Genomic DNA, 19,388 nt, shown 5'->3' with positions numbered 1-19,388 from the left:
CAACTTTAGGCTAAGAGCTTATGCCTTTGAATTATATTAATAGTCACACTGTCTTTTTTGATTAAAAAAATGCAAAGGCATTCAGCACTTTTCCCTTCATAAGTATCTGTTGTGGGTCTTCCCTGACCTCAGAGTAATGAAAAAGTAGACTGAAAATATAGTGGTAGTCATGTAATGCGTGCTGAACAGAGAATCAAATCAAGTACAACTAATCACTATAGGGACTCTGAAGGAAACATGGACAAGTGAAGTGTAGCTTGCTGGTTGAGGGAGGCAATTCTCCCCCTCTATTCTTATGAGACCCAGCTGGAGTACTGCATTGAGGTCTAGGGCCCCCAGCACCAGGACACAAACTTGTTGGAGTGGGTTCAGAGGAGGGCCATAATGATGATCAAGGGCTGGAGTACCTCCCCTATTAAGACAGGCTGAGGGAGTTGGGGTTGTTCAGCCTGCAGAAGAGAAGGCTCCAGGGAGACCTTATAGCAGCCTTCCATTACCTAAAGGGGGCCTACAGGAAAGCTGGGGAGGGATTCTGTCAGGGAGTGTAGTGATAGGACAAGGGGGGATGGTTTTAAACTGAAAGAGGGTAGATTAAGATTAGGTATTCAGAAGAAATTCTTCACTCAGAGGTTGGTGAGGCACTGGAACAGGTTGCATAGAGAAGTTGTTGATGTACCTTCCATGGAAATATTCACAGACAGGTTGGATGGGGCTGTGGGCAACCTGGTCTAGTGGGAGGTTTACCTGCCCATGGCGGGGGGAGGGGGGTGGAATTAGATGGTCTGTCTTTAAAGGTCCCTTCCACCTAAACTTTTCTATGATTCTAAGTACATCATCTTCTCCCATCATGAAGGCATTACATGTTCAGCATGCCTGTTACCACAGTTTGGCTCTATATGCACTGTCAACTGGAGCTTCAATTCTTTGAATCGAGAATAAGAGAGAACTGAGAGATACCTGGTGCTTCTGTTGTGGGATATGGGCTCTTTTCTTCATTTTCATTGGGCTGATAATCATCCATGTTGATCTAACAGAAAGAGAAAAAGAGAAAAGCCTTTATCAGACAAGGCAGAGAGCTTTCATTCCCTCAGAAACCCAAGCTGTTCATGCCATCACTGCATAGAGGGTGGTGGCTGGCAGCAGACCTTGGTAGCAGGCGGGGATTCTCCATCAGCAGTGATTGATTTCAGCTCAATTTTCTCCTCCTTTGTCTCCTCCTCCACAGCTGTTTTTTCTATCTCCTGTTTCTTTTCAGGACTAGCAGTCCTAACAATTTGACAAGATAAAAAGCAAACAGTTACAAAGGTGAAAAGCTGTTTCCCTTTCAGGAACTTCATGTAGTACAGCTCACACCATGAAAATGATCAGCTGGCTAGCACCTCCATTCTGAGTCCAGCTTATATATCAGTGGCTCTACCTTGTCCTTATCTGCAGGCAAAGGCAGAGACTGCTCTAATTTTATTTATTTTATATCTTTCTTGATGGCATGTGTGTGTGTACGTGCGTGCATGCATCTGTGGAAGTAAATGCCTGTGTGTTTGTGTATATACATACTCTAGATCTATGACTAGGTATCGCCTTCTTTCATCCAGCAACAATGGCATGAAACATTTTCAGGATCTCTCTTGTGGACTTGCATTAGGTTGCCTGCAAAGTTTTGCCCCTCACTGCATTTCCAGAGGGAAGGAAACCCTCCTGACTGGTGTGCAGGACAGAGCAGAAAGATCTACACAAGAGAGCCCCTCCAAGCAGCCTGGAAGAAAGTGAGGAGAAATAACCAGTAAGGAGAAGCTTCCTCACTGTGGGGAACAGAGAATGACAGAGAAGCTCTACAACCAGCTCATGTCTCCTAAGAGTCTGCAGAAACACGAATAGAACTGGCCAGAGTCCTTTGCTAGCCTATGGCATCAAGAGAGAAGGAAGCCTCTGAATCCTGTGTCATGGGAATCTGAAAATATGCCTTGTGGTTCTGAGCAATCAAAAGGCAAGAGGAAGATTCAAATGGGATTGTCACACTGAAACCACTTCACACTCATTAACTACTGATGCCCTGAAATCCCATCAGTCATCCAGCCTTCCTTTTCTCTGCTCACATCTTTGCAGCTGTGGAGATTCCCAATTCCTAACAACATCTTGTCTTTTAGTTGGAATTCTCTTAGTTAAAAAAGAAAACATAATTCTATATATAGTTATATTAATCATATATATATAATCTATATACACTCACAGAAAGGTTATACATATTACATATATGTAGATACTTGCACATATATATGTGCATAATATGCGTGTATATATATACATGTACAAATGCATGCATATGAATGCAGATAGATGTATGCATATGGATTTACCTAGCTAATTTTTTCCTTTCTTTTTCTTCTTCCTCCTCTTTCTGTGCAGATGTTAAACTCTCAGCATCAGCAAGGTTGTCCACAGCAATAGCCAAAAATACATTCAGCAGGATATCTGTGTGCTACTTAAAGAAAACAGGCTTTGAAAACTGCAGAACAACATTATACCAAAGGTGTCTTAATTGATTTTTTTTAGCAACTTGTCATCAGATCTCTTCACTTTTCCAAATTTTCAATTCACACAAATGTTCAGAGTGCACATATTGAGCATGCACAAACCTACACCTTCCAACCAAATGTCTAACACACTATGTGGGGTTTCCAAAATTTTACAACAGAATGACTGATAGAAAAGATCCAAGTCCAGACTTAAGCACTTTTCAGTTTTTGATTTCCCCAAAGAGCCCTGTTTTGTGCAACAAATCCCACTGAGGATCTGAGGAGCTCTAGATACTTTCCATCTTTGAAGGCTGAGGTAATTTTTATTAAAGCATGCATATTCAAGAGCCTCATACCATTGGGCACCTGAGTTTTCCAATTTTGGTTTACATATTTGAGTTGAACAACCTCATTGCCCACAGACATTGGTAGGTTTTAAGGACAGTTAGGATAGCATTTCTGAGGGGGACCAAAAGAAATTCATTGGGGTTGAGTATTAAAGTGTTGACCTGACAAATCTGCCATCTCTTAGCAGAGAGCCCATGTATGGGAGCCACATTATAAACCAGCCAAACACATGAAGCTGAAGGGTAAGGAATCAACTGCTCTCTTGTCATGCCAGTCATCGTTCAGGTGTAATGTTACAAATCTGAACACCAGATTCATTTATAAATTTCTTGAGAGTGGGTCTTATTACACCATGATAATTTCTAAGTAACCTCCAGTTTAAGGCTTAACTTTGAAATATAGCCACTGAGCTCCACTGAGCTCCAAGGTCTAATGGCTACAGTCAGCCAGCATGTGAAGCTGGCTCACATTTTCCCTTGTAGTTCATAAGGAGATCCAAACTGTAGCTTTTTTAAGCTGTCAGGCAGACTGTCTCCCTTGACCTTCAGATAAGTGGAATTGCACCATCGCACTTTGAAGAGAGGGCATGCAGGTCAACCAAAATGTCACATAACAGGGTTTGAGAAATCTGAATTATGAGCAGAGGCCAGAAGAGCTAGGCAGAGACTACAAGGTGGCTTTATAGAAGAATCGGTATAAAAAGAGGTGTCACCTCTGACACAGGAGGGCTATTTGCTTGGGAAGCAGAATCTAACCATGAACAAATTAGGAGCAAGCAGATATGGAACAGAACCATAGCACTACGTTACATGCAAATTCCTATGAAAAGAAACTCATAGTCTAATCATGCATTGTGCTTTGTACCTCTGGGTTATGTACAATGCCCTCACTTCACCTTGAAGCCAGAGAGAACTGAAGTTACTTAATATCATTTCAGGCTGTTAGACAACAGAGTACACAATTTTCTGTTTGAAGAACACACAGATTGTGGTAAGTGAAATGGAACATGATTCCTGTTCGTTTATACATGAGTTAATATAGGATCTCACATAAGTCTATTATGTCAAACATATGTTACTCCTATTACAGCACTTGTATATAGCATATTGTAGATTATACATATTTTTATTCCACATACAGCTTGGATAAAACACATGGAATACGTTAACGAAATGGCAATTAAAGCAAAAATACATAGTAAGTACCGCAGGTAGACAGAGAGATTAGTTTATGAAGAAGGCAGGAAAGAAAGACCTATGAGTGAATTAAGGGGAATAAAAAATAACTAAACACTAAACACGTAGAGATACTAAATTAATGCTTGCGTACAGAACTGGCACGTAGTTGGCTCTTACAACTGTTTATATGCCTGAGACTTAGCACTAGCTAAAATTAATCAAACTTGTTTAACATTTCATAGTGCAAAGCCAAAATCCAGAGCTAGGGAAAAGGTAAAGATGTAAGGCATGAAATTCATTATTTTCTAATATAACAAAGTAGTAAAGGGTGACTTTAAATTCAGCCCCACTTGGAGAAAAGAGTAGCATCAAAGGATACAGTTTCCACAGATGAAGAGGATGATGAAGTAAATACAGACCAACATTCCTGGAAAAGAGGGGCCGCCATAAGCCATGATCCCATCATACATCACCGAATTCCAGTCCTCCCCAGTCAGGATCTAAATGACACATTCCCACCAATAAGGGACACAGTGTTAGACCACACAGAGAATTTGAAAACCCCATTAACACAAAGATATCTACTATCCTAGAGATAACCCCCTCCCCCAGGATGTTTGGAGACTATGGCTGTGTCCATTCCACAAATTAAAAACAAAAAGAGAGAATGTAGAAAGGGCACCCAAAGTGTTAAAAAAAAACACAGAGATGCTCCCTTGAAGACTGATGGTTGAAGCCAAGTGGCTCTCCAAGATATCTTTGTTTAAGTCTCCCCACCTCTCCCAGGCACTTCCCTCCCACGTGTCTGTTGTTTTGGGTAAGCTGTACAAACTACAGCTTTGAGGACAGCACTCAGCACAGCCTGACACTTCCCTTCACCTTGCACGTGGAATCATGATCCTGATGCTCTTGGCTGATCACTCTCAAAACCACAGTCAGCTTAAATGCTGTTTGATTTCTTCTTTGGTGCAGTGAGCAGATATTTGTTGCCCAGAACTGTGGGAGCTGAAGGGTTGGGCTTTGGCATGCTGGCAATGCCCTGGGACATGACAATGGCCATTCTCTTGTATGACCCTGATAAGCCCTGGTGGCCTTGCTACACATGGGCTTTAGCTTATTTCCCCACTTTGGGAGCGAATATCCCTGTGTTGGCAGCTAAGAGTGGTGCCATGCTCCTGGAGCTATTAGCATGGTGTACAGTCTCAGGGACTGCCAGGTGGCAGAGGAATGGTGCAGGACCTCGTCTGTGTCTCTCCGTGTAAGCACAATGTCTTGGTCCCATCTGCACTGCTTATGCTCCTACCTGAAACACGGTGAGGAGGGATTGGGGGAAGTTGTCAAATGTACTCCTCCTGGTCTGCATTTCGTCAAAGTTAAACTTGCCACCAAAGAGCTGCATCCCCAGGAGTGAGAAGATGATAATGAAGAGGAAGAGGAGCAGCAACAGGGAAGCAATGGAGCGAACGGAATTCAGGAGTGAAGCCACAAGGTTGCTCAGGGAGTTCCAATATCTGGTAGAGAAAATAGAGGCAGTTAAAATTTCTTCACTCCAAGACAGGTGCTCATGGCCTGCACAGGATATTGGTTCAGGCTGCCTTCTGTGTATAAGCAGGCATTTCCAAACACCCTGTTAAGCAGTGAATCATTGATGTGCTTCCCTAAGATAATGAGACCTACCACAGCTAATGAGTAATTTTACTACCACACATGTACATGCACAATTCCCTCCACCCCCACCACATACGCACACCCAGAAGATTATTGCAGCACTCTCCATCTAAGTCTCTGCAAATCTTATATCAATATACAGTGATTAGTTCTTGCTGCTTCAGTGAGTTACATTCTAACCAATCTCATTACAACACTCACAGATGTTATGGCATGCCAGAATACCTCACTCCAGAGAATGGCCTGTAATAACTAGCAGGAGCAGATGGGGAAACAGTTTGGATGCAAATCCAAACTTGTCCAAAATCTGGTGTGAGTATGCGCTTGGGCTCACTCACAAATAGAGGTTGCTATGCTTTCTGGGACTGAGGAGAATGAGGAAGATACTAAAGGTCCTTCACATCCTGCAATGTTTGTTTTACATGGACCCTTAAAGGAAGACTCCACATCCCTAAGGACCTTAGTTTCTTTTGCTGTTGGAAGAACACACTGTCACTGCTTTTTTGGGTACCAAACTCTTTATACTTTCTCAGTAGGCTGCAGAACATTTTGGAAGGGCTTAGAGCTAGATTCAAAGACAGCTGGCCAAGACATTTCCAGGATCACCAGGACACCAAGGTACCAGCTGATCACAATGACCAAAACCAAGAGATGTTTCGTCTGTTCTCTGGGACTAGCATTAATTTATTGGATATGACAAAGTTGAAGCCCACTCGGACCAACTCCTGAGAAAAGGAAAAATGATCTTTGACCTAACACAAATGACATACAATTAACACTTCTGCCTTTGGAACAGCTTCCATTAAAGAGAGAGTATGGCTAAGACCTGCTTAGTTTATTAAGGCTTGTGCCCAGATCAGGCCGATGTATGCAACAGGGAAATGATCTTCTCACCCTTGTGGTCCCACATAAGGGTTAAAAGAGACACCAGTAGCACGCTCCACTTCAACATTTCTATTTGCTTGCTTTCTTCACCAGGCAGCACAGAAGCCATGTGTTGGAAAAATGCTGGAATTTTTCTGAAGAATCCACCATATCATCCATGGAGCAACTTCCACGTAAGTCTTGTATCTGCTTGACCACTCTCACCCTGCAGCTTAGTAGGTCATGAACACTTTTATTGTATGCAGTTTTAAGTCTGACAGAGCTTTCAGACTAGGTTTAAGATTAGCAGTCATCTCCCAGTCACCTGATTTTGAATGCACATTACTAGCAAGCTTTGGTGGCTTGCACGAGGTCAACAAGCCAGTAATGTTTCCTTGTGATCCCTAAGTCTTCCTTACAGCACGATCTCTTGTGGTCTACTACCATGATACGAGATCCCACCATGGTCAATATCCTCTACTTCCTTCTCCAAAAGCCCATAGCAACGAACCTTTCTGTCCTTAAAAGACCCTGAATTTTTAGACATATTTTCCTTAGACAAATAAGCTCTACTTAAGAAGGATGGCAGACATATCTAGCACTCCCACTCCCTGGAGGGAGCCTGATAGTTCTTACATATAGATCTGTCTTTTCTGAGGGCAGTTTAGTCAGTAGAGAGAAGGTCTCTTAAAATCCCCCTTAAATTAGTATTTTTATAATGTTAGTGTAAGAAGGTTTTCCTTGTCCCCTTGCAGAAATGTCTGAGTGGCCCAAATACTTTGTAAAGGTTAGCAATCTGACCTGCAGAAGGAACACTGCAATGGCCTCTGAAGTTCAGCAACTAGTTCATCTCCTAGAGCTGAACTTCAGAGAGAACCGTGAAGTTGCCTTCCAGCCCAGGTTCAGCACTTCAGAGAAAACAAGAGTGCTTTAACGTTCAACTGCAATTAAGGAGATGAGAAATGTAAAACTACAAAGGTAAGGGCATGGAAGCTGTGGGCTCAGTGCCACCAAAGGCCTGTATTAAATGTGCAATGTAACAGCTCACTGTGTTTGTGTTTATGCTTACAGCTTCACACTTGGCGAGGAAGGGAAAATGACACAGAAAAAGGGAAAACAAATTCTGATGAAACTGGACTGAATTTAGCATTCTTAAACCAGAAATGGATGGGGCCCAGAATATCTTCAAGCCGTCCAATGTCAGCCAGGACACTTATTTTTCTAGATCTTTCTAGCAATGTCCTTAAGAGGCACACAGTAAAGCTGTTACACATCTGAATACTCTCAGTGACTCACTTAAAGCTTAAATGCCTTGCTATCTCAGAGCGCAACTGCACAGACTTTTATCAGCTTTGCATTTCTTACAAATGGCTCAATACCTGAGATTCAGTTTCTTATGTAACTCCCAAACTTTATAGCAATTAACAGAGATGACCTGGTGATAAGATTAGTGCTGTTTTATCTGTGCTCTGAGTGCTACCTAGAAATACAGCACCATTAGAAAAGTAAACAAAACAATAAGGGGAAGAAAAAAAGAGAGGAAAAGGAAAAAGGAGAAGATAAGGAAGGCTTGACTTGACTAGGATGTGGAAATAATGATGGTCTTATCTCAGCATTCTTGAAGCCTGAACTGAGGTTACCACCTGCAACATCAGGCGGTTGCAAACCTAACTTGAACACCCCCTCAAAGTGAGATCTGGGGTTTCTCAATGAAACACAAGGCTCTTAGGTCAGGAATAGTAGAAGTCCAGACAAAGAAAAAGTCTCTGACCACTCTGTTGTCTTTGGTTAATATACTACAAAGAAAAAAAAGAAAACAAAAACAAAAACAAACAAACAAACAAAAACTAAAAAACAAACAGTTAAAATAAATCTCATGGCACTGCAGGGTGGAATTGGAGAATTTGGACCAGGCAGCATACAATGGGAGGTTAAAAAAAAAGAAAGCACTGATACTTCCCCAGACCTATAGGGAAATGAATGTGTTTCCTAGCATCTCCCAAGATGCCAGTGAATGAGGCACTGCAAAACCCCAGTGAGCAGGACATGATTATGATCCCTGTTTCAAAATGGAGAAATAAGATGCAGAAATGTTAAATGGATTGTTCAACATCTCACATAGAAATCAATTGCAGAACTGGATTAGACCTTAATGCCGTCTTTAATTCTCTTACTGCTCCTCTTCATTGCTTTCCACTGTGGCTTTATGATACTGGCAATCACAGATGCAGGGCTTAAAACAGTAGCAACAGCTGGCAGCCTCATTGTGGGAAAGCTTCCCACACTGTTCATCCAATATAAAACCATTTTGAAAGCAGGTACATAAAAATGTGCCCCATATCTGCTCCCTACAGTTAACAGTGATATATCTACTGACAGGATTTAGGTTTAAATTATCAATTTTCATTGTACTGTTGTGAACAAGTTGATTTATCTTCAAAGTATAAAGGACTAAATACAAGGATTTATAAAGCAGTAAAGTACTATGTATAAAGAGAAAATCATTTGTGTTCTCTTGGTAAAGGAAAATTTTCCACACAGCTCTATAAAAATTAGGGAGAATAAAACATAGATTATATTGACTGCCTCTCTAATGTACAAGACAATGATTCAAAGAGTATTTATAATCTTGGAAGAAATGTTTGCTCTTGAAATTCTAAACTTGGTTTCTAAAATTATGTTTTGTTCGTCTGATGGTGCCTTTGTTTCTTTTATATTAGGGAGCTGTATTTGGGCTCTTCCTGGAAGTGTATCATCTGAAAGCACCCAGAATTTGTTTGCGCTTGGTGTTTATCATGGAAAATTCACACAAACATATAAAGATTAGGCTACTTACTGACACACTCTCACCAATTCCCCTGCTTTGTTCCTGTTTAATGCAGCTGCTGATCACTATTTCCATTTCTACTGTATGTCTACATCACTGCTCCTGAATATACATTTGACATAAAGCGTTACATTATCATCCCTCCTGTTCTTCCCACCTTTCCAGGACTGTATCTTTCTGTATTATCATTCTACGCAGGTGGCGTTTTCCACTAGTATTGATGATGTCAATGTCACTAAATTGCCATTGTATTTAAAGCTAAGTGAATAATGGAAAAGATTATATTTTACTGGAGAACATCAAAAGTATAAGTTTCACTTTAATGCCAGAATATTCTTTCCTGCAGTCAGACATGAGTGGGCCTGAAGTACTGCTTTGGAGGCTTGTGCAAAGGCCTTCCACATGAGCGTGAACTTCACCCACGGAGGCAAAAAATCATGGAGAAAATTATGAATAATTAAAAACCAGATAAATCTGAGACTACTGCAACCTACTTGCCAATATTTTAGGAACAGGAAAGAAGGCAAAATCCAATTAATACATTATTCATTGCAAGTTATTCCTCAGCTCTGACTATGCTTTACACATAGACCCCTGTACAAATTACAAGACATATTCCAGGTAACATTTTCTTCTGTGCAAAACTGGATTTCAGATCTGCTACAGAATGAAGGTAAGTATAACTACTCCTATTGCTGGCTGTTTCCTACATTACATCTCTGCCAGAATCTTTAGGAATATTTGAGTATTCTAATAGATCAAACTTCCTAAAGTATTAATTATATTCTCTCAGCATTTGCCTTTCTACTAGCTAATTCTCCTAGCAAGATTATATATTTTGTGTAGGAGTGGAGAAATGTCTTGTAAAAACAATGACCTCTCCAGGATGCTATGTTGAAGCTTATGCTTTTATAGCTATTGGTATGTTGCCCTGGGTGTATCTGATTACCCAATGCCTGAAACAGCTACTAGTTCCCTCAGAAACCAGGCCTGGGACCTGGTGACGATAGCTTTTAGACCCAAAGATCCAGGAAAAACAGTCCCTGGACCAGAGATCCCCACTATTTCTGAAAGGGCAAAGATGCTTCTTTTGCTGGAAACTCTTGTTAGCTGGAACATTTTTACATTTTTCCTCACCTATTACTACATGTCTAAATAGGCCTTTTTTTTTTTTTTTTTTTTTTTTCCTCTTTTAGTAGTTGCAAGCTTGCTTTGGCCACTCTCTCTGAGATTGTAAACTGATTTTCTGTCTCTGCCATCTGACCCTGAAAACAATCCACCCTGCCAGAGACTCAGGGCTCAGAGAAGCTTTAAAGGCAAATGTACGATGCAAGAGTCCAAGTCTGTTGTTTTTTCTGCCTCACAGCTCTGCCATCTTGACTGTCTTCCAGTTCTGGTCTTGTTTTTTCTCATGTTCTGTGTTTTTTATCTCAAATTTGTCAGAAATTTCCTTTGAGGGAGTTTATAGCAATTCTAGGGACATTTTCATAGCTGAGCCTGCAGAAAACTCACTCTTTCACCACCTCAGTTAAGCTTTTCATAAGGTGCTGACTGGTGCCCACATGGGAAAAGGCAGGTCCTGGGCTTCTTTGAGTGACCACACGGGCAGACTTGTTCCAAGAGCTCCAATCTGTGTAAGTCAGGAGCTAACCTTTCTTATGGCCTCCATTCAAGCTGAAAAAACTCCTGCCATACCAAACTGGTGTTTTGGAGGTATGTGCCTGCAGGAAGAAGGGACTATTTAATAGGTATCACTGTGCCTTTATGCAGAGGGAGAGAAGGAAGGAAAAGTAAAAACAAGGGAGTCTGGAGTGTGGAAAAGTCTGTCTTATTTGTAGAGCTGCTTCTTCTTGCTGGACCTCTCTGAAGGAAAAGGGTTGGCAACATTTTTTGCCTATTGCTGCTGGTGTTTACGCTATCTCCCACTTAGGCCACTGTTGCGTCCACTGGAGCTGGCATGGGCTCCTCAGTGTCACCATAAAGCAACAGAAAAGGTCACAAGGCTATCTGCTGGTTTGTTTTCACTTTGTCTTTTGCACAGAACTTAAGAGCACAAACTCAGCTCATGTTATTGTCCCACATTCCAGTTAATCTGCATGGTATCAAGTGTCTCCAGAACCCTATACCAGACTTCTCCCCAGTCCTTACCACTCATATCATGGACACCAAGTCTGTTCAGCCTTCCCCATCCTGCCCTGGTCTTCAGATGATGACCATCAACCTAGCACTATCACTACCCAATTAATGGTAAAAAAAAAAAAAAAAAAAGGAAAAAAAAAAAAAGAAAAAAGGAAAAGGCTATCATGTGAGTGACTTGAAACTATATATGATGTGCATCCCTCTTATGTTCCAAAACAAGCACAGAAGTACCTTGTGATTTTAAATATTCTTAATAGCCGAACACATCTCAACACTGAAATGCCCAGTGGTGACATGATCTTTGTCTCAACCAGAATTGTTTCCAGGATTCCTCCACACACGATGAAACAGTCAAAGCGGTTGAAGAGGGACACAAAATAGGCCTGCAGACCAAGGCTGTACATCTTCAGCAGCATCTCTGCCGTGAAAAGAGCTAGCAGCACCTTATTGGCAGTGTCTCATGAAAAACAAACAGAAACAGAATGAAGAAACTTAGTCAAAGGATTATCACAGATAACTATAACTATAGACCCTCGCCTGTAAGAATCCCCTTCTGGGATCAGCCTGAAAGAGCAACCTTCTCTAAGCTTGGGTCAAAGAATGAACTTCAAAAGTGTGGGCAGCTCATTCACAGAAATGTTTTACAAGGATGGTTACAGCAATTCTTATGTATTGCACAAACAGCTGTGATGTATTACACAACCTCCATGGCAGGGATATGCCTTCCCATGCTCAAACTCTCATCGTGGTTGTCATCTGCAGATGGGAGTGGGAATAGAAGAGCTGCTGTGCTACCTGCTGTTGCTTAATTAAGCCTTTCAGCTGCTCTCACCTCCAGTGAGGATTCAACTGCTCTGCAGAGTGAAGAAGTTTACAAATATCTCTTCCTTCCACACCTCCCTGTTAGCTAGAATTTATCATAAACACCATTTCAGGGAAGACTTTCAAGAACTTGTGGCTCCCAGTAGCCATCCATAAATTGGAAATCCAGTTGCTGCAGATATATATTCAGCATAAACTCCTGATTTCATCTACACCAAGAAGAAAACTGCTTTGGCTAGAAACCAGAAATTTATGTTTTCCCTGAAACCTCTCCTAATGTGGGCAGATATTTTCTTGTATTGGTTAAGGTCCTCCTCAGAAAAAGGACTATCTGCAGCTGTGTATGCTCCTTTTATATTGTGTGGCCCAACACACCAGCTCCTCCCTCAGCCCCCTTTCTTGACACTGGCCATAATAAACAGGACCATAAGACTCTCCTCACCTTGAACCTCAGTGAGCCAGTCAGGCTGGTTGTAGTGTTCAGAGGCAATAGTAAGGGTGTTAAGAAACACGAGGAAGATCACCAACCAGTAGAAAACATTGGACTTGACAGCAGCACGGCACTTTCTTCTGCAGAATCGATTCCACCGGCGCCAGTAGCGACTTGAAAAGTTAGAAAAGAAAGAGTGTTTTTCAGATAGGGAACCTTAGGCTACTGCAAAGCTCTGTAAAGGGAGACTCTAGTCTTGATTCATTGTCCAAAACTGGTAGAGAATGATTTTGGAGTTCACCCTGAGAAATATTCTCTCCTTATCATCTGAGTCAACAGTAGTGATCATGCTTTCTTTAGCTCTAGGAATAAAGTTAGTCCTAAGCCAATTTGCAACATTTGATGGTGAAGAAACCTCTTCAAGCAATGTCTTAATCTGATTAAGACATCCATTGTGGCTATCCCGAGGTCTTTTAGCCCAGTTCCCACTGAAATCTTTATTCTTTCTGTACTTTATGCTTGTGGCCTGAACTCAGAATATTTCATGAAAAGATGTCCACTATATACCATGGACCTCTGGATCAAGGCCTTGGAGAGGTGGGATCAAATAAGTTCTGTGGAAGGTTTTCAACACTCTGCAAGGTTCAGGACCTAGCCTAATCCTAGAGCTAACTCTGATCAGAAAAACTTAGGGGACCTCAACATCTCACCTTCATGCCTGGAACTAAGGATACCATTTGTTAATCAACAAACCTTTTAAAGTTTGCCTTCCATGAACACATCCTCTTATGTCACTGATTTCTGAGGGTAATTACTAACCACAGAAGATATTTAAAGCTAATTACACACCTCCTACTCTTCAGAATTTAACTTGCATAGCAACCAGTTTCCAGGCAACATTTGCCACTGTATAATAAATCTAATAGTTTTTATATAGACGGTATATACATAGGGGGGTGTGTGTGCGTGCTCTACAGAGATGCACACATATACAACATTACAGGACAAAGGAGGAGAGAACTTTTCTTGGTAGTCTTCTCTTACATATCATTTCCAGAGATAAGCTCTGGCCGTGCTTCATGTCAGGGTTCAGCAACTAGATAAACTAAAGCCAGGCAATGTGAACGTTGCACACTGGCCAAGAACTTTGCAACAGTTTAACAGGTAACTAAATCCAAGCTGTTTTAGTTATGTAATTTGTAAGGGCATCTAGTCTATGTAGCTCAATCATTTAATCAAGGTTGTGTGTTTTGCAGTGAATTGGACACAAGAAACGATCTTCCAGCTTTCAAAAGTCACAACACATATGCATATACATTGGCCTTAAATCAGCAGCAATCCCCCACTCTTGTGTGTACTTGTGCACTAGTGTGCATGCACATCACCATGTGGTGATACAAGTGTTTTCTTGGGCTTACACTTTATACTTTAAAACCATGGATTGTACAAATGTGATCATGTTTGTAATGCTCTGCACAGGGATGCAGATGGGCAATATTTACACATATGTGGATTCCTGAATTGACCTTACTGTTTATTATTTAATTAAGCTGAAGGACAGGGTTATTTTCTTGTCCCAGTTACTGTGAAAGTTTATTTACATTTTTTTTTTTTTTAAATAAAATTGACTCTGAATTCAGAGTGAGGAGGGCAGCTGCTCCTACTGAAGATGTAGAAGGGGACTGGACATCAACAATCAAGTTACATGTATTCAGTCAGCCCTCCCAATGAACACCCACAAATGACCACCTGAGGACTACTTCACCTTGTTAAGAACTTTAAGTCAACAGAGAAGGAAATATCACCATCACAAGACTGTGCCTCATGATAAAAGGGAACACTTCACAAATAACCCGAAGATGCAAACTTCATCAGTTGAAAGATTTACAATCAAGCAGAGTAGAGTACTGGAACAAAGTGTAGAAAACAGAACCTTGAACTGACAGGGTTGATGTTGATGGGTGTGGTATAATTATGTGGTTGAACTTTTTTTTTTTTTTTTTTTTTTTCCTTCTGTTTTTATATTTCATAGGTCAAAATGTGTAGATAGCAATCAGATAGGTACTTCTGAGTGAAAATATTCCAAGCAGTCCCTGCACTTTATTTCAGTACGAAATTTAGAAAAAGCATGTTGATATTTGGTAGATGATTGACTAATATCTACCAAGTTTGGCAGCATGTCCTAGAATCAAGATTGTGTCCAACAGATGCAGGAATAAACGCTTCACAAGGTAAGGAGCAAAACCAGTGGAAAGGAAGAAAACAAAAAGCAGTTTTACTTACCTAAACTTAGATTTGGAGATCCGATGCCTGAAAGATAAAAATTGCCATTAAATTTCTGAAGCTGTCTTGTACCTCCTAGACTTTTATGAGATAGTGACAGAAAGAAGCAAAGTTAAGCTCAATTATTATTTTTTTTAAATTCATGCTGTTTTCCTGTTGAATCCCCTGTGAAGCAATATAGGCACTGGGCAGGGCTAGGATACTCTGATATCTAAATCTTGTTTGGTGGGAGTCATGAAGAAGGAGTCATGCCATGATGGGATTCTACCACTTGCAGATATTAGTGACATATCCTTTCTCTTGGGTAAAAAGCTGGCCTAATGCTAGGGGTATTGTATATCTGCTACCAAATTTATTTTTCAAGTATAACTCTCTTTTTTCCTTTTCACCACCATTTTTTTTTCTTATATTAAAATATGTATGACTTTATACAAACAGACTTGTTGCTTTCACACATCACCTGTCACTTCAGGATATATAAGCACATTATGAAACCATGGGGAAAATAATGCTTTCATTTTTTTTTTTTTTTCCCAGCAATTGAAGGAAAAACAGTATATGGTGGATATCTTCATATTTACATACCAATGATCATATTTATTTGTCTTTATTATCTACGTAAAGTGTCTTGAAATTAAATACGACTGAACAATCAGCAATTCTGTTGCTATCAATGAAATTTGGGGTAACAAGCATTCCTGAAAATTGGGCCATGTTCCCGCTAGACATGTGTTTAAATATTTAATTACATTCACTCAGGTTCATTCACCTAAATAATCTCATTAGCCTTACACAAGAAGTCACAGGCAAAACTAGGGACAGATCCCAGTTCCCAAGCATGTGTCTTGCTCTGCTTAACACGTGTCCTGTAAGTCCCTGAAATGTCTTCTGGTATGTACACATTGGTGCACAGACAGAAATAAAGGTATGTGTATGCAATGACATTACTCAGAGTTGATTTAAGAAGCTGCAAAATCCACTACCAATAACAAAAGAAATGAAAATCTGGAGAGTGACTATGAATAAGATATTTCTGCTGAGTGAAAGCATTTCTTAAGGTTCCCTCTATGATAAGAAAGTGATTACTTGTTGACAACAGCCAGCAAAGGTCTTCCTGTACTGGCTTAAAAATGGATTCACTGTTAGCTGACATAGGAGAAAGTAATTCTCAAAGCATCCAACACTACTTTCTGTAGCAGTCTTAAAACTGGTCAGGTCCCTCTTTGAGGACATCAGTCACTGATGTGTAGTCCATGATGGGCCAGTTTCCTTATGTGGAAGACATTTTAGTGATAGAAACATTTCAACAACAGATAATCCAAGAAAAAAAGAAAAAAGAAAAAAAAAAAAAGAAAGCCTTTGCACTGAATTGCTGTTTCAAAGGTTTGTCTGGGCCACACATAGGCAGCAACATGGTTACAGACATGTGCAAGAACTCTTTCAAAAGAGAAGAAGAAATGCCCTGGCTGCACAGAATGCAGAGGTAATTATACTGCAAGAAATTATACTGCCGAGGTGATGGAACTTTATTAAAGGTGCTTCACTAGTCATCCACAGAGCATATCCTTAATGTTAATACTATCTGAACATCACACTGAGAAGGCTTGCTTAATAAGCCCTACCTACTGACTAATGGATCGGATTTACAAAGAACAGGAAAGAAGGATCAGACAAGGCTAGGAGAAAGAAAATGAAGAAAAAAAAATGCAATGACAGAGAAAGCTTGACACTGAAAATGAGATGGCGAAGACTTTCACAGGAAGAAGTGGGTTGGGGGGGGGGGGGAAGAGAGCAAGAGAGATGTCATGGGGGATTTGTTCAGTGTAAGGTGAAGGAAGGACAGGAAGTGTGAAGTCCTCTGATGACCTCTCTAGCTGATGGTTTCCCAGTAAGGGAGCTCTGCTGTGTTGCATTTTAGGAATCTTTTATTTATTGAGGCAAAAAGAGATGTGGCAGGTGTAGTACTCATCACGCATGTGACAATTATCTTTGGAGCATTACGAGCAGCAGCCAAGTGCATTCAGTGCTCCAACAGGTTAGCTACAAACCACTGCCCTCCCCCCAAGTGCCTTACTGCTACAGCAGAAGGCTCTATCACATGTGGGTGTGCTGTATATATAGAACAGAACAAGGGAGGAGGAAGAGATTTATATTTAGAGGCAGAATCCAAGAGCAAAATTGAATTCTGGAAACACGAATTGTACAATAACTGGTTTTGACAACATTATGCCCTACTCTGAAACATATTTTTCAAGTGACCCCTGTGATCCAAGAAGCCTTTGTCTTTCAGAACCAGTGTTAACTACATAGTATACAAAAATGTTCTTAGAGCATTTTTCAGACAGTCAAATAATCTGAATTAGGGTCCTTGACATGGCCTCTTTGTGACACTCCAAACTAGCACTAGCCAGGGATTCAGTGGACCAGATTCTCTGCTATGGGTTTAAACAGGGATCTCTTGCACCCCTGATTTTCAGGATGCTTTATGTATTTGGAAGAAAGAGAGCTTCCCCACTTGTGTCCTGCTCTGGAATGCTTCATTTATTTATTATTTTTTTAAATCACGATATTGGAGTCTATAAGAAAATTACTGCAGATCACTACTGAGTGTTTATGTCATAGAGACCACATAACTTGGATTATGTTTTAGAAAGGCAAACACAGAAATCAGATTTTTATCATTTAACTAGGCATCTTTAATTCTCTAAAAAACTCTTCAGCCTTACCTGGTTATATACCACATACAGATAAGACAGTGAAATTTAAAGATTTTATAAGCATAAGCTCAGGATAATCAGCATAATTTAAATGTAGTGAGATAGCCCATATTCTGAGAGATAAAGCAACAAAACAGATCTTTGGAAAGCCATCTTCCCTTTCTGTCTTCATGCTGATGGAAGGCTATTTCATTGCTTCTCGTCAGGATGCTGGAATCCCTGAAGAGAGGATGCCCACCCTGGGGTCCTTCCCCCCTGCCCCCACATTCCTAGGACAAGAGCATATAGTGACATAGAATCAGGAATTCTCAATTCATTCTTTCAAAGGAATGATTTTCAGGAACGCATGCTGCATACCTAATAATCTCTCACCCTAATAAAATCTTAGGGCTAAATTTTACCCTCAGCTACTTCTCTGCAATTCACACTGAAACAATGGGCCTCCATCCTTCCACCTGCTCTCCACTGTACAACGCAATTAATACTGCAGGGAGATACATTGATCCTTTCTAATTTTTGATTGTTTATTAAAAGCTCTAGCAAAACAGAACAGAAGACTGGCCCTGGAGAACTTGAGCTCTGATGTGGACTGAGATCCTTCTGCTTGCCCTTTTTGCACAAGCACTGAAGAACATGCTGACCTGAACAAGTGATGCTGGTTTTAAGAGAAATGGTGGTTAGCCAGCAGCAATAAGAATCTGCAGAACATCCTTAAGAAAACTGGATCTCTCTGTCTTAAAATTGAGCTGGTTTGATATTTATCAGGCTTTCTCAGGCTGGGAAACAGACTGGGAAAATAAGCCAGCACTTCAGAATTTAGTGAATAATCTAGCTCTCCCTGTGGCAAGTCACAGGTAAAGCCTGTCACAGCACCTGATGCAGGAAGAAATTGCTCCCCAACAAGGGCATGCTATTGTCCTTTAGACACATATGTAGAGCTGGTTGTAAATATCAAAAATGCCATACTTATAAATAAATTGGAGAACAGTAGCTAAGGCTGATACACAAAAGTTGATCCTGTGTGTTTCCTGCTGAAGTCAGCACTGGTTTCAGAGCTTTTGGCAGACTTTTCTGCTCCTGCTGTGCTTGGGACTTTGGTCCTCAAAGGAGGCTATCCTCTCATTTAGGTCAAAAACAGCAACTGTAGCAAACCTGCAAGTAAACTGTCTCTTTCAACCTTTACCATTGGCTCCTATGTAGATTATGGCAAGAGCTGCATCGGAATTATTTTACCAGAAAAGTACCAAGTGAAAAATCAGTGATGGTTCAGCTGCCAGGGAAAGCTTCCATTGCTCATAATATTTTAAGGATAATGTTTTCAGTTAAAAAGCCAGCGTAGGCTGTTCATTTTGTTTTATCATCTTTTATTGTTTTAACCCTCTTTGGTGGAAAAAACAATCAAACTGTCCCCCAAATGTATGGAAATCCCAGCCAAGGTGAAAATGCCAAATGGCTTATTGTTTCAGTGAAAGCAGATCATTTTAAGCTCTCTTTCCCTTTGAGCTCAAATGCTTCAGTTTTCTACTGTGGCTCCACAGAACATTAGTTTCCACAAAGGTCTTTTTTTTTTTTTTTTTTTTTTTTTTTTTTTTTTTTTTT

General features: G+C 40.5%; 1 protein-coding gene across 37 annotated transcripts in view; it reads right to left on the bottom strand.

Moving 5' to 3' along the window:
* Positions 1 to 19,388, bottom strand: part of CACNA1C (calcium voltage-gated channel subunit alpha1 C) — a 436,365-nt gene that overhangs the window by 94,182 nt on the left and 322,795 nt on the right. For all 37 annotated transcript variants that reach the window (XM_035346227.1, XM_035345985.1, XM_035346220.1 and 34 more), the window contains 8 exons: positions 15,073 to 15,099; positions 12,802 to 12,962; positions 11,769 to 11,994; positions 5,343 to 5,550; positions 4,419 to 4,539; positions 2,355 to 2,469; positions 1,146 to 1,266; positions 958 to 1,027 (listed from right to left, as the gene is read on the bottom strand). In XM_035346227.1, coding sequence (XP_035202118.1) covers positions 958 to 1,027; positions 1,146 to 1,266; positions 2,355 to 2,469; positions 4,419 to 4,539; positions 5,343 to 5,550; positions 11,769 to 11,994; positions 12,802 to 12,962; positions 15,073 to 15,099 — 1,049 coding nt within the window. The remainder of the gene's footprint in view (positions 1 to 957; positions 1,028 to 1,145; positions 1,267 to 2,354; positions 2,470 to 4,418; positions 4,540 to 5,342; positions 5,551 to 11,768; positions 11,995 to 12,801; positions 12,963 to 15,072; positions 15,100 to 19,388) is intronic.

Source organism: Oxyura jamaicensis, chromosome 1, assembly GCF_011077185.1.
Source record: "Oxyura jamaicensis isolate SHBP4307 breed ruddy duck chromosome 1, BPBGC_Ojam_1.0, whole genome shotgun sequence".
In the NCBI taxonomy this organism is placed as follows: domain Eukaryota; kingdom Metazoa; phylum Chordata; class Aves; order Anseriformes; family Anatidae; genus Oxyura; species Oxyura jamaicensis.
The sequence above is the reverse complement of the archived record's forward strand: the minus strand, read 5'-3'. Positions and strand labels throughout refer to the sequence as shown.